We start from the raw sequence: 15,445 nt of genomic DNA on the forward strand, positions 1-15,445 counted from the left end.
CGTTCCCGATCCCATTTTCCCGGAGCAGCCCCCGGGGGCAGCGCCAGCCCCGTAACCGCGGCGGCGACCGCGGGGAGGGCGGTGCCGGGCGGGACTACAACTCCCGGCGGGCCCCTCGGGCCGTGCCGCAGCGGCGGGCGGGCCCCGCTCCCGGCCCCGCTCCGGCTCCCGGTGGCGGTGCAGGTGGCCGGGCCGCACCGGAGAGCGCCGCAGCCCGGTAAGAGCCGGGCCCCCCCTTCCCCTCTTCCTTCCCTTACGGTGTCCCCGGTGCAGCTCCGGGTACGGGTATGGGAACGGGAGCCCTGCCCCGCCCCGCCGGTGTCCCCCCTCCGGGGGGCTGGAGGGGGCTTGGGGTCGTTTTGGGGAGAAATCGGTCGTTTTGGGCACCGGGGAGGCGCTGCCGGTAGCGAGGGGGGGGGGAAATGGGGAGAACGGGGAGCGGGGAGGGCGGGGAGGAGGTGAGGGGCCGGGCGGGGACTGCGGCAGCGAGGGGCTGGGGAGGGAGGGGGGGTCCCGGTGACCCCATCCCGGGGAACCGGGGGGACCGGGGGGGACAGGGGGGGATCAGGGGGGACCGGGGGAGGGTCCCGGGGAGCCTCCGGGCCTCTGCGGTTGTTTGGGGTTGGGGCTGGGCCCCGGGGGGGTCGGTCCTCAGCCCGGCCCCCCCCAGCCGGGGCACCGGGGAGGAGCTGCTGCTGCCCACGGTCACGGCCTCCGTGCCCCTCCGCTGGGCTGAACCGGCCCTTTTTCAACCCAAAATTGTTGGTGAAGGCCGGCTCCTCGTGGAGGAGGGGGGTGGTGGTCAGCGGGGTCCCTCACAGAGCTGTGGCCCCCCCGGAGATGCCACCCACCCGGGGCATTGCCCACGGGGAGCTCCAGCCCCGTGTGGGGTTTTGGCAGGGCTGGGGGAAGCTGCGGCACCTGGGGTCCCGCTGCCTGCCCCCACCCCACGGCAGCAGAGCCCTTTCCCCAGCTCTCCTCGGCTTTCCATGCCCGGGTGACAAATCCCGGCGTTTTCCATCACGCCACCCTCCTGCGGAGCTACAGACAGCTCCGAATTTCCGTGTGCTGGCTCGGCTGGACAGGAGCTGAACCCATAAGGACCCCCCAGCCCTGCTGTGTCCCCCTCCCGGCTGCAGGCACGGGGGCACCGTGTGCTCGGCGTGCAGGAGAGATGAGAGCAGCGGATAAGAGGCGCCTGCCTGGGCCTGCCTCGCCTTCACGTGGGCGCTGCAATGCCGTGCAGCCCACGCAGTGTGCCCCCCGCCTGGATTTCCCTGCCCCGTGGAGCTGAGGGCTCAGGTCTTTGGCCGAGGCGCAGGGGGTTGGTGGTGATCCGGGAATGTCCCCGTTAAACTGAGCAAAGAGGTTCCTGGGGGGGGAAATACAGCGGGTGCTGCCCTGCTGAAGGGCTGAGGGACTGCGGTGTGGGGCCTCGAGCATGGGAGATGTTTGTTGGGAGAGCTTGGATGTGAGCGGGGAGGTTTGGGCTGGGTTTCTGCGTGCTGGGGGCCATCCTCACAGCTGGGAGCAGCACCCTGGGCTCTGCTACATCCCAACCCGCTCCTGCTGGGCTGCAGGCAGGCAGTGTGACGTGCCAGGGCACGGTGACCGTGTGGCACGGCCTCGGCTCCTCCATCTCGTGTTGTCTGTCCCGCATGGGGCAGCCCTGGGGTTGTAGCGTGGCTCCCAGCTCCGTGCGCTGTGGCAGAGCCACCCGCGGCTGCCAGCTTTGGAGCAGCGCATTCATTTTCAAGAGGGAAAGGGAAATTACACGAAGGTTTCCTTCCTCTGTGGCCCATGCTCCGTGCCAGGAAGGACCCGTTTTATCTCGCAGCCCCTGGGGTCGTGCCACTGTCTCTTTCCTCTGCCCGATGCCGCTACCTGAAAAGAGCCTTTGCTAAACTGCGATCGCTGCCGGGTCCTGGAGCTGCGTGGGGGGGGTGTTTGGGATGGGGACGGAGGAGCTGCTTGCTGGTTGGGGCAGGAACAGCAGTGACAGCCCACGGGGCATGGGGACGGGGTCCCTGTGTGTCTGGAGGCAGGAGCAGCCCTTCTGCTTCTGCCCCGCGCCCAGCCTCGTGGCCCCCCGGCCGCTCGGCCGCGTCTCCAGCAGCGCCAGGCCAGGAAGCTGCCCACTGACAGCAGAGTTTACAAACACAAGCAGAGCTTAAAGGACGGAGTTTCCTGTTCCTGCCCGAGCTGTGCTGGGGAGCTGGTGAAGCTGAGCTCTCCGGCACTCACGGCGGCTGTCCTGGAGCCAGGCGTATCGGGGAATTGATGCTGTGGGGACAGCGGGGTCGCGGGGAGGGATTTGGAGCTGGGCTGGGGTGAGAGCTGAGCTCACCCTGCCTGGCCTTGCCTTGGTGCCTTCTAAAATCTATACGGAGTCTGCTGCACAACAACACTTCCAAATCCATGCAGTGACGTTATCCTGCATCTAATGCTGCTGGGATGGGTCTGTGTCCCTGGCTGGGGCTCCCCACTAGGAACAGCCAGGCTTTTGGCGAGCACTAAGCAGAGCTGTGCTGTGCCAGGGGCTTACCTGGCGCCCGTGGCCAGGCTCTGGTAACGTTACACCTGCAGGAGATCTGGCCTGCTGCGTTACATCCTCGCTGCGAGGAGCAGCAGTGATGCTGGGGGGGCTTTGGGGGCTGCTAATGCAGCCCCTGCCCGTGGGTTTGCCGTCTCCGGGGTGCGTGGGTCGATCTCTGTGGTTTCTCTCTCCCTGCAGGCCACGATGCTGCGTCTGGCAGCCTTCGCAGCACTGCTGCTGTTCTTCAGGGTCAGCCTGGAGCTGTCCTGGGCCCAGGCCATCCCCGCGCTCTTCGTCTTCTACCTGGGATCCGGGGGATGGGACTTCTTCCTCATATTCATCAAGACAGTACGAAGGGATGTCACGTAGGTGTCCTGGCTGGGGCGGCCCAGCTGTTTTGTACTGGGCTGTGTGAGCGCAGCCCCCGGCTCCCTGCACAGCTCTGGCTTTCTGCTGGCACCCAGCCCGCAGATCTCCCTGGCACTTCCTTAGATTCCCTCTGCCGCGCCCGGATGGCTCCAAACTCTCGGTCAAAGTTTTCCCGGGAAAGATAGATTTCAGCTGAGCTCTGAAATCTAGTGGCTGACCTTGTCCTTGTACTTCATTCTGTCCCTAAAACTGCTGGCACGGCACTAGGAGCCTGGGCAGGGTCGGCTGGTACCAGGCAGTGCCAGGTCCTGGCAAAAATGTGGCTGGTGGGGAGTGGTGGCACCTCTTGGAGAGCCCCCGAGGCTCCAAGGTGCCGCTTTAAGGGGGACATCCCTGTCTGCAGCCTTCCACAGCACCTCTGTCCTTGGCCTCCTGGCTTTTGCAGAGGGCTTCTGCCTATGGCCACGCTGTTTTGGGGAAGCATCCAGAGCTGCTGCTGGCCTAGAGTAAGGCCTTGAGCAGCGCTGGGCTCCTGCAGCTCCATGCAAGGCCTCTGTGCTCTGCCAGCTTTGTAGGAAGTCTTTCTGCAGGGCTCACTGAGCAGCTTCCCTCCTGCTCCCCTTCTTTTTGGCAGCACGGGGCTGGTCCTGCTGCGGGTGAAGTGGCAGGTGTGGAGGCACGTGAAGGAGAAGAACACGATCGCCAAGATCTTCCAGCAAACCGCCAGCAAGTACCCGGAGAAGACAGCGCTGATCTTCCAAGGCACCGGCGAGAGCTGGACTTTCCGGCAGCTGGATGAGTACTCCAACCAAGTGGCCAATTTCTTCTACGGCCAAGGCTTCCGCTCGGGTGACGTGGTGGCTCTGTTCATGGAGTCCCGCAATCAGTACGTGGGGCTGTGGCTCGGCTTGGCCAAGATCGGGGTGGAGACGGCCCTGGTGAATTCCAACCTGCGCATGGAGGCCTTGCTGCACTGCATCACCATCTCCAGCTCCAAGGCGGTGATTTTTGGGGTGGAGATGATGGAAGGTGAGGGGTCTGTGGGTTTAGTGTTCATTTCCTGCAGGAAATACAGCACGGTCTCTTCCAAATTCCAGCAGCTGAGTTATCAAGGAATTGGTGTCCGTCCCTCCCCTCACCTCGGTCCCTTTGGCCATGGGCAGGTCCCGTGCACCACCCGGCTCCCAGTCAGGCCCGTGTGGGTGTGAGGATCCTGCCTCGTGCTCCGGGTGCCCCTCGGGTCCTTTCCCTGCGTGGAGCCCTGGGTTGGGCTGGGCCAGGCCTGTCGTGCTGCGAGGGATGAGCCTCCCCTTGCTCTCCGTGGCTGGTAGCCACATCCCCGCAGCGCCTCGGCTCCAGCTCCTCGTGTTTCAGCCCACACCCCCGAGGCTGCGGTGTCAACAGACCTCTTGGCACCCAGGAGGTTTTGGCTAGGGAGAGGCGGAGAACAGGATCTTCAAGTCTCTGAAGGAGCCTGGGCTGCGGCCCCGGCATCTGTTAAACATGAGAACAACATCTGCCTGGGAGGGCTCTCGGGCCTTTTGGGACTTAGCAGCACCCTCGTTGTGCTCAGCAACCTGGGGCACTGCCTTCCTGAGACCGTCTGCGGGGGCTGGGTGTCTCGGTGCTGTACTCACCACCTCGATTCTCTTTCTCCACCTCTCTCCCTGACTTTCTCAGCTATGCAGGAAGTCCAGGCCTCCCTGGAGAAGTCCATCCATCTCTACTGGTCAGGGGAAGGAAGCCCCGAGGCTGCACTTTCTGGTGCAAAGCACCTGGACCCCCTCTTGCAGATGGCCCAGCGGCACCAACCAACCCCCCCCGACAAGGGCTTCCTCGGTACGTGGTCAGCTCTGGGGAGCCAGGTTCAGGGTGGCGTTTTTATGAGTTTCTGGTGTTTTCAGCTGGTTACAACACCAGCAAGAATGTCCCCTCAGGATGCTGAGGGCAGGCAGCTGCAGCAGGGCCCGGGGTACTTGAGCAGGGTCTTACTGCAGTGCCTGAAGCCCAGCTGTGTGTGGAGCAGTGTCACGTTGTGCCCTCAGTGTGTCCAGCAGGCCTGATCCTGCCAGGGGTGAACCCAGCACGCTCTTGGTGCTGTCACATAACCAAATTTTGGCTCAACTGGCATGAGCAGAGTGCACAATTTGACTCGTCCCCTCCTCCTGCTTCAGCCAGCTGCTAGACTGGTTGCAGTGGTACCGGGTACCTGACCCTGTGTCCTCATTGCTCCCCAGATAAACTCTTCTACATCTACACCTCCGGCACCACGGGGATGCCCAAGGCTGCCATCGTGGTGAACTGCAGGTGAGGCAGCGGGCAGGGGCTGTGGGGAGGGAAGGGTGGGAGCCAAGCTCTGCCCCGCTGGCACCAAGCCCCTGGCCCTGCTGCTGAGGTGCCCCTCGGTTCTCCCACCCCAGGTACTTCCGCATGTCCAGCCTGGTTTTCTACGGTTTTCGGATGAGGCCCGATGACGTGATGTACGACTGCCTCCCGCTGTACCACGCTGCAGGTAACGCGTGCCCCCTGCAGCCCTGCTTGTCTGGACTCCCCTTCCCCTCCGCCAAGCCCAGGGCTCAGGCTGGGGGCTGGGGCAGCCCCGATCTCTGCCTCAAAGAGGAGCTGGCTGCTGCTGGCGGCGTCTGACGCGAGGCTTTTCTCTTTATCTGAGAGCAAGGAATCGATCCCGCTGACCTTTGGAGTGGGCGAGTGTGTGTGTGTGGGTGGGCAGCTCTCCCAGCTCTTAGCCTGGCTTTGGAATAGCTGCATTGTGTCGCTGCCCCACGTGAGAAGTCACGAGGAAGCAGAAGCAGTGCCCACCTCACTCGCTGAGATGTAGGATAGCTGGGCACAAAGCGCTGCCCCCGGTGTCGCTGTCGTGCTGCCCCCTGCCTCCTCCCCAGCACCCAGGGTCACTTTTTGGCCAGATGAACGCCCGCCTGCTGTGGGCCAGCACGTGGCGTGCGCCTTGCCCTGCCTGGGTGGGAGCTGTGTGGGGACTGAGGGCTTCCCTGGCTGCCTCTCCGCAGGGAACATCGTGGGGATCGGGCAGTGCTTGCTGCAGGGCATGACCATCGTCATCCGCAAGAAGTTCTCGGCCTCGCACTTCTGGGAGGACTGCGTCAAGTACAACTGCACGGTGAGGCCACGAGGCAGGGGGCTGGGTGGGACTGGGGACAGGAGCCTGGGGATCCGTGTTGAGCCGGGGCGAGCCCGGCTGCTGCGAGGGGAGCCCTGGACTAGTCCTGCCTGTCCGTCCTGAGCTGCATCCTTCCCCCCTCTAGTTACCACTCCACGTTTCCAAGTCCTTCAGGTACTCCAGCGTTAGCCAGAAGGTTTTGGATAGGTTTTATAGGGGTGGGCAGGCAGGGGACAAGCCAGCAAGACTCCTGGATTTAGCACAACCTCTTTAGGGGACTCCACGCATGTCGTTCCATTCCTACCTGCCCTGACGAGCCCCTGTGTACCCCAGGGCCTGGTGCAGGGTCCTGATGTGTCCTTCCCCTCTGTCTGCCCCTCTAGATCGTGCAGTACATCGGGGAGATCTGCCGCTACCTGCTGAACCAGCCCTACCAGGAGGTGGAGCGGCAGCACCGGGTGCGCATGGCGCTGGGCAACGGGCTGCGGGCTTCCATCTGGCAGGAGTTCATGGCCCGCTTCGGCATCGCCCAGGTGGCCGAGTTCTACGGGGCCACCGAGTGCAACTGCAGCCTGGGAAACTTCGACAACAACGTAAGTAAGGCCCTGCCACCTTCCCCCTGCCCCAGAGCGTGCAAACCTGGCAGGGTTTGAAACCCAGCAGGGCTGTTTGGTTCTGGTTTGGGACGCGTCAACATCTGCCTGCAGGGTTTTGGCTGTGTTTGTGTGGTGCCAGCTCCCTGGTGTGCTGGATGTATGTGTTCTGTGGGCTTGGGGCAGGAGAGACGTCCCTGCTACCCGTAGCTCTGAGTGCCTTCTGTCCTAGGTTGGGTCCTGCGGCTTCAACAGCAGGATCCTGCCGGGGGTGTACCCCATCGGCCTGGTGAAAGTGGACGAGGACACCATGGAGCTGATCCGGGGGCCTGATGGTGTCTGCATCCGCTGCCAGCCAGGTAAGGGCAACCACAGGGATGTGTCTCCTCAGCCCCGTGTGAATCTTTCGTGGTGTAATTCTTGATAATTTAGCTAGGATCGAGTCCCTCAATGGTTAAACCACACCGATCCTGTTAAACCTCCTGTCTTTTCTTGGCCATGGGTGGTCGCTTCCCTGATTCACCCCTTCTCTCTGCAGGGGAGCCGGGGCAGCTGGTGGGCCGCATTGTCAAGAGCAACCCCTTGCAGCACTTTGATGGCTACCTGAACCAGTCAGCCACCAACAAGAAAATCGCCAGGGACGTGTTTACAAAAGGGGACGCTGCCTATCTCACAGGTGAGGCGAGCGGGGCCCTTGTGTCTGCCAAGAACAAAGAGTTTGCTCAAAGAAGCTGTGGAGACACCATTCCTGGAGGTGTTTAAGGCCATGTTGGAGGGGGCTTCGAGCAACCCGGTCTAGTGGGAGGTGTCCCCGCCCATGGCAGGGGGGTTGGAACGGGATGATCTTTAAGATCCCTTCCAACCCAAACTATTTTATGGCTCTGAGTATTTGGGTGGGCGTGGGGACTGTCCCAGCATAGTGGCACTACCCTGAGGTGCTCTGGGGAAATACCTAGCCCCTCTGACACCTCTTTTTTCCCCCCCCCAATTCCTCTCTATTTTAGGGGATGTCCTGGTGATGGATAAATATGGCTACATGTACTTTCGGGACCGCACTGGAGACACATTCCGCTGGAAGGGGGAGAACGTCTCCACTACGGAGGTGGAGGGGACCCTGAGCCGCATCCTCAATCTGACAGACGTTGTTGTTTATGGGGTGGAGATCCCAGGTAACTTACAGGGGAGAGGACGATCAGTGGAGGCACGCAGGCCTGTGGTAATTAAATATGTGAGGGTGTCCTGCTTGTCCAGATTGATGCCTCCTTTTGCAAGAGGCTGGATTGAGGCTCCTTGGAAGAAGCCACTGGGGATGTGACTATCAGGAACCAGAGGGTTCCCTCCCTCAGGCTGAGGTTTGGCCTGGTTCTGGCTGCTTTGGAAGGGACCCCGTGTCCTTCCTGGACAGCTACACGTGCCTCCTCTGGGAGGAGGTGACCATGGCCGCGGGGTGTCGCTGGCAGCCTTAGCTGCAGGGTGGTGACACAGCAGGACATGTCAGCGACTCGATACCAAGCAGGGCCTGTGCCAGAGCCCTCGCTGATGTGGGGCAGACAGAAGTGACACCGCAGGGACGGTGCGCTCAGGCACTCACCCTTCTTTTGTGCCTCTCAGGTATTGAAGGGAAGGCAGGAATGGCAGCCATCGCCGACCCAGACAACTCCTGTGATTTGGAGACCTTTGCCAGCGAGCTGAAGAAGGCCCTGCCGCTGTACGCGCGGCCCGTCTTCCTCCGGGTCCTGCACGAAGTCTCCAAGACAAGTGAGCTGCAGCGTGTGCTCTCTACAGGGCACGCAGCTGGGGGAGCACACGGGGGGGGCACGGTGTTGTCTGCGGGGTGCTGATCTGCAGCAGGGTCAGCACTGGGATGGAGCACACCAGTTCCAGGGAGTCCTTCGCCTCACCAGCTCCTCTGCTGGTTTGGGGGCTTGGGGCAGTGTGAGGATGAGGCTGGGGGTGGCAGCTGGCACTGGGGTGCCTCGGGGGGGTGGCTGCTGCTGAGACTGCCCTGCACAAAGCTGTCCACCCTGCGGTTTGCTTTGAGGTTTGGCAGCAAGGCACGGTGCAGCCTGGCAGGAGTGTGGGACCCTACAACCCCTCGCTCCCTCTTCTTTTCCCCGTGACAGGCACCTACAAATTCCAGAAGATGGAGCTGCGTAAGCAGGGCTTTGACCCCTCGCTCGTGAAGGACAAGTTGTACTTCCTGGACTGCAGGCAAGGCCGCTACCTGCCCCTGGACCAGGAGGCGTTCAGCAGGATCCAGTCGGGACAGCAGAAGCTGTAACCAGTGGGGATCCAGCAAGGCACCTCCCCAAATCCTGCTGGGGGAGAGAGGGCAGGGCAGGCACTGGGGGGGGGGAAAAAGGTTCAAGGAGCGGTATAAAGGCACGCTAGAGATTTTATTTAACGAGTTTTACAGATAAGGGGTTGGGGGAATGCAGGGGGGACTGAGGGGAGGGGGATGGTTACATACCAAAGCATAGACTCATTATGGCTTTATTTTCTACTTGGTACAGCGGTGGCGGTCCTGTGCCATGGGAGGGGCAGGGCCCCGGCCAGTCGAGGAGGAGTGGGGTGTCCTTGCCATTCCATTTTGCTTTTCCTGTCTTTCCCTCCCTTTCCCTGCCTGCAGCAACCCTTCCTTGTGAAGGCCGTGAAGGGACCAGTGCTGGGCTCTTTCCCCACTCCTCCACCACGCAGCCAGCTCCTCCTTGGCGCAGGGCCCCAACTGCCAGAGGGAAGCTGGGTGCCAGGCGCATCCCCTACCCTGCGTGGCCCGCTGGTGTCGTGTTTTTGCTGTGAATCAGGGGAGCAGGGTAGTGCTGGGCTCAGGAGAGGGAAAGGGATGTGTTTCCACCATGCCTTGCTCTCTTCTGGGGATGACATTTCTATTTTTCACAATCACACGCACATTATATTATATACATATATAGATATATATTATACATGCTGACTTTGTTTTTTTCCAATCTTAATTTATTGTCTGTACTTTTGAATGTGTCCCGGGTTTGTGCAGTAGAGGGAGGGGCGTCCCAGACCTGTCCTCTCTTGGAGAGCCCTTTTCTCTCGCAGGGAGGTGAGACGCTCGTCTGGGACTGATCCTCCTCTTCCAGCTTGGGCGCAGCCGTGTATGTCCTTGTGGCCTTGCTCCATGGTGAAGGACATGAGCGACCCCTGCTATCTTGTGGACACTTCTCTGGGTCTCTTACTTCCACCTTTCATGGATGCAGCTTTGTTTTGTGCACCTTCTTCCTTGCAGAAAGCAGGTGGACAAGTGGGAATGAAGGGTCTGGTTTGCCTTTGCTTTGACATACTCAGCACTTTGGGATCACAGAACAACTCGAGGGGCTTTCCTGCTGCGATGCCTGTGCCGCGAACACAGGAGGCAACTTGCCTAGAGAGGAGAAAGTTCTCCAGAAGGTTGTCTCTGTGACAGCCTGACTTCGTGTGCTCTGCATCCCTTCCTCCAGGAGCTCTCCCCATTTCCACTGCAGGAGACAGGCCTCTGAACTGAAATGTCCATGTTAAACACCTGACTTGTGCTATGTGAATTCCTTGTGTTGTGTCTGATGTGATGCAGCCTCAGCAGCAATGTCTGATTCCAGTACTCGGAGACCATGCAGAAATGTCCATTCCTGAGAAAACTTGGGGTTGGGGTTAATTCTTTTTTTTTTTTTTTTTTTTTTTTTTTTTACGGTTTGTTTTTATGCTTTCAGCAGGATTACTCCTCAAAATGACATCTGCCTCTTGCAAGGGCAGGGTGTGTCTGCTCTTCTAGCTGTGTTTCCACACCAACGTACCTGCCTGCCCCAGTCTGTCCTGTCCTCACAATTAAATGCGAGTATGGGCTATGCTCGAGTGTCCTACCTCTTGCTTGTGCAGTCCTGCAGTGTGTGGGAGCAGGGGACTGCTGGTTTGGGAAGCGGGAGCTGTCACCCCAGAGTGCAACCTTCCTGTGCAGGCTTGAGCTCATTTCAGGGCAGGGGACAGCAAGCCCTTTGCTGCTGGGTTCAGTGTCTGTGTGAAAACCTTGGTGAGACCCTCCCCAGGTCCCTTCATCCGCTCCTCCTCTTTCCCAGACCTGTTCCCAGTATGTCCTGGACCAGTCCTCCTCCTCTACCTTGGCATGTTTGGCTCCTCTTTCTATCTCATGCTGTGTTTCCACTCCCTGCTTGTTCCTCTCCCCACATTTGCCCTGCTTAATCCCCTTCCATAGCTTAATCTTCCTTCCAGACCTTCTCCATCCAGCCCTGGGGAGGGGTAATATTTAGGAGGCTGCTGGCAGTTGCTGTAGGGACAGCAGTGCAGCACTGCCTGTCAGCTCTGCAGGTGCTCAGGTCCCACTTTTGGACCCTGTTCCTCTCTCAGCCTGCCGGTGGAGGGCAGGCTGGGCACAGCAAACATCTCACATCGGGGGGGGGGGCTCTTTAGGCTGGGTCTCAGCCCCCAGGGAGGTGGCGGGTTGGGGCTGGGGGTGAGTTATCTATGCTGGGGCCCAGGCAGCTTCTGCCTGGCCTGGGGAGGAAGCTTTGGATGCAGATGGTTGCGTTAGGTCTGGGCCTAATGGGCATCCACAGCACCCTGGGCTCTGCCTGGAGGAAACTGCAGCTGCAGCAGGGCTACCCCAAGCTCCAGACCACTGCTGAACAACAGCCTGCTCTGAGGAGCCCGCTGCTACAGAGATCAAATGAGAGGCTGACCTCCCTCAAGGCAGGCTTGGGGGCTGTTGGCTGGAAATGAATGGTTTGAAGTGGTACGGGAAGAGGTGGGAGCACTTTTTCTCCTTTCCTGGAAGAAACAGCCATGCTGCTGTGCGTGCAAAGCTGCTCTCAGGCAGGAAAAGGGACTGGGAGGAAGGTGCAGTCCCTGTTTCTGAGAGAAAGTTACAGGTGAAAACAAATAAGCAAACTTCAGTCAGGAGCACTGCATGTCCAACACACATAAATACAAATACCACTGGAAGCTTATGGAAGTATGGCAATTATTTATTTGCAAGTAAGACAAGTTTGTATTGTCCCAAGGGCTGGGACCTGGCTGGAGCAGAGAGAAAAAAGGAAGCATAGGTATGAGTGGCACTGAAGCTGCCAGACCAGGAATATGCATGCTCTGCTGAGCCCTGGATCTGTGCTGGGACAAAATGCCTCCAGCAGAGAGGTGTTTGGTAGGGAGCAGCCCATGCCTAATCTGATTTTATTTCTCTTATAAGTAAAAAGATTTTTATTTACCTTTTTTTTTTTTTTTTTTTTTTTTTAAGGAAAAAGCTAATTGAATCCTCTTTTCAGTGATTACAGAAACCTTGTAAGACTTATCTCTCTCCTTTGATCAATAAGCTGGAGTCTGGCTCAACAGCTGCATATAGATAAAAGTACTATACATAAAGTATGAGGTATTATTCTTTTTTAATTAAAAAAATTAAAAAGCTGTTTGCATGAGGTTAGGAAAACATTAAAATCCCTTCCTGGGTTATTATTAGCCTATTAATTTAAGCAAAGCCGAAGAGCTTTACAAACTAAACGTGCTTTTCACCATGGAAATGGCTGCTTTTTGTAGATCTATCATTCCGGACAGTGACAATATTAAGAAAAACAAGGCTGTAACTTTCTGATCAGCATCTCTTTCCAGCTCTCGGTCCAGCTGAGGTCATGCTTGGTGTGCAAAACTGGAGGATATTTCAGCCCAAAGACAGGCAGGGGCTTTGCAAGATGCTCAGGACCTTTGGGTGAAATTAATTTCTGCTGCAGAGAAAGCCTACAACCAGCTTTAAAGCCTCCCAGCCTCCTCCACCACTCTTTATGCGCTGAAGTCCTCCCAGACAATGCCGCCCGCCTGCTCCTCCCAGCGCTGGCCAGCCGGCTTTGCCTTTAAGCAGCACAGAAACGTCGTGGAGCAAAGAAGGGCCTATCCTTTGGTGCACTCTTTACAAATGTAAATATGTGATTCCCCTGAGTAGTTCCAGTGTAAGCAGGAGCAGGCCGGGGATTGGTGGCAGCTTCGCATCCTCTGGCCCAAATGGCACGGTGTTGCAGGTCACCCCGCACCCTGTGTGTGGTGGGGAAGGGGTGGCTGCTGCCCTTCTCTGTGCAAAAAGACCCCACTCGGGAGCCAAGGGGCTGAGAGGCTGGTTGCAGCTTGGCTCCTGTTCCCAAGCAAGCAGTGGGGTGAGGAACAGGAAAGGCACTGACCCTTCTCAGCTCTTTCCGAGCCTGGCCTGTTTCACTGGGAAATAGCTTCCAGAATAGCCTGGGCATTGACCCTTTTTTTCCCTCGTTCAGTTAGAAACCCCTCTGTAGGCACAAATGATGCAAGGCCAAGCTGTGGGAGAGCTTTCGGTGGTTTGGGTCAGTCAATACATTCTTGGTGACATCTGGAGTGGGAGATCATGGTCAGTGTGCGGACAGGGCATCACCCTGCTCTGAATTGGCATCGGTGCCCGGATTCTGTTGTGATGTGGGACACATCCACCTGCCACACCACCTCCATCCTGTGGCCCTGCCCCGTCCTCAGCGCTCTTTGGGGACACCGGCATCCTGCTGGGATGAGCAGCAGCCAGGTCCTGATCCTGCCCTGTCTATGCCACCTCCCATGTCCCCCCTCGGAGCCGCACACCCTCGGTGCCGCACCAACAAGGCCGAGGAGGCGATGGCGGTGGGAGCCTCCCTGCTCGCCCTCGGCCGCAGGAAGAGGCTAACGGGCGGCGGGCGAGCCGTGTTCTCAGCTTGGAGTATCGCTTTCAGCTATTCTGAAGGTTAAACGCCTGTTTAGAGCTCCCTATTGAAGGTGGAGACGGGGGTGCGCCATTGTTCGGCCGCCCTCCCGCTTTGTCTGGCCGCTTTCAGGGGCGCCCTGAAAGGGAAGCGGCCTCCATGGCCCGCACCCGGCAGAAGGGCTCCTGGGGGAGAGGCGCTTCCTCCCGCCCTAATGACATTCAGGCCTCCATCGGTTCAGCTCCCGCTTTCTTTCTGCTGCAGTTTAACCCGGGCACAGAGGCCGGGCTCCATCTTACTGATCTCTGCTTGACACCCAATTACCACATGAATGGTAGAGAAAGGCTGCAAAAGGCTTTAACTCCCCCTGACCCTCCTTCCCCTCTGCCTGCTTCCCCCTCGCCCCGTCCTACCCCCGCGCCTTTCTCCAGCGGAGGGAGTTCAAAACTGAGACTGGGAAATCAAACAAAGCCCCGAGCGAGGAAACCCATTGTTACCGCTTCAGAGATGGCTCCCATTTCGCCATCTATTGTTCCCCTTGAAGTTTGACTTGCTGTGTGGAAGGATGCGAGCAGCTGTTTGCGCATTCCCCTGATGTTTTATTGAAAAATAATTGAATCGTCAGCTCAGGGCTCTCTGATAAAATGTTTCCATGTAGCGCTGGGCCTTGTTGTATTTATAAAGTATGTTTCCCTGTAAAATGTGATGGCAACCTAAACTGTTTCCTCCAGAATAAACCCTTGGCAGAGGAATGGAGGCATACCCCTTCTGCACTCAAGGGGAGAAAGAAAAAAAAAAAAAAAGAAAAAAAGAAAAACAAAAAGCCAGGACTGAGACAAAAGAAATTAAACCCTCTTTATTGCGAGGCTCAATTTCCAACCTGTTCTTTTGTTTGGCGCAGTTGAATTTGTGGGAGGGGAAGGCCGGGCGTAGCAGGACTAGCCTGGCCCCCTCGCCCTGGCTCAGCAAGGGAAACACTGCAAAGACCTGGGGATGCTGGAGCCTGGCGGGCTCAGCCAGTGCTCTCCTGTGCCTGGAACCAAGAGGACAACATTGAAAATTGACTGGAAATGAGAGATTTAGCTTAAGTATTGCACAATGACATATCCCTGGGATTTAACAAGAAGACGGTGTGTTACAGCAGGCTGAATGCAGGGCACACATTCACGGCAGGGACATTGGCTTTATGTTTTTTCTTTATGTACCTGATTATCAAATACCATCTATGTTTACAACGCTTTAGAAATAACAATGTCAGCATTACACTTTCTCAAGGAGATTACATGCTTTCTTTCCCCATCCCCAAGCATATGCTGGTAAATTCGTGATGCTCAGATTTCAGCACCCGGCACAGAGATGGGAATTGCTCTTCTTCCCAAGCACACATTGTCCATAAAAATGTCCCCCATAGCTCATGTGCTCACTGACTGTATTTCCAGGGCAATTGTTAACAGTAACCAGCTTTGAATGCTTGAAAGAACCAAATTGGTATTTATTATTACCGTTCTCTCTCTCTCTCTCTCTCTTTTTTTTTTTTTTTTAATTTCTTTTTGCCTTTACGGAGAAGCACTAACACTAAATCTGTAGTTTTTTGTTGCATTTCTATAGCTCAGGAATCGGGATTTTTAGGAGCCAGTTCTGCTATTATTTGGCATCATAAATGATTTCTGGAGGGAAGAAGAATAGCTCATATAAAACCGTATCTACAAACACTGATCTGGAGCCCAGATTACCAGATCCTCTGTATACAGAGTGCTTCAGTCATTTCTGAAGTGTATAGAAATAAGATTTTTGTCTAATGCTTCTCTTTCCTCTGCCTGTTTCCTATACAATTGGTTCAACATCCTGAGCCATATCTCTGAGATACCCAGAGTCCTCAGGACTTAGAGATATCTCAAAATCCAACTGGAATTTTTAGGCAGCGGCTTCTTGCCTCTGCCATAGCATAACCTCCAGCAGCAGCAGTGGCGTTGGTCGTGCTGGGGACCATGGCGCCTTTCCTGGGGCCCAGCCCAGAGAATGATCGCCTCCCAGAACAAAAGGCTGTTACAAACACCACCACCTTCTGCTCTTGGGGTTAGGCGTGCCTTGACCCCCGTTAGCATAA

At 57.5% G+C, this 15,445-nt stretch overlaps 1 protein-coding gene across 1 annotated transcript; it reads left to right on the plus strand.

The window, feature by feature from the left end:
• Positions 1-149: 149 nt before the first annotated feature.
• SLC27A4 (solute carrier family 27 member 4) lies at positions 150-10,312 on the plus strand. The gene is made up of 13 exons (XM_032200251.1): positions 150-217; positions 2,735-2,901; positions 3,540-3,934; positions 4,586-4,744; positions 5,143-5,212; positions 5,326-5,417; positions 5,935-6,044; positions 6,428-6,637; positions 6,870-6,996; positions 7,176-7,313; positions 7,642-7,806; positions 8,249-8,395; positions 8,761-10,312. The coding sequence occupies exons 2-13, from the start codon at positions 2,741-2,743 to the stop codon at positions 8,916-8,918; spliced, it is 1,932 nt and encodes a 643-aa protein (XP_032056142.1). The 5' UTR covers positions 150-217; positions 2,735-2,740; the 3' UTR covers positions 8,919-10,312.
• The last annotated feature ends 5,133 nt before the right edge of the window (positions 10,313-15,445 follow it).

The sequence above is a fragment of the Aythya fuligula genome, chromosome 19 (assembly GCF_009819795.1).
Source record: "Aythya fuligula isolate bAytFul2 chromosome 19, bAytFul2.pri, whole genome shotgun sequence".
Classification (NCBI taxonomy): domain Eukaryota; kingdom Metazoa; phylum Chordata; class Aves; order Anseriformes; family Anatidae; genus Aythya; species Aythya fuligula.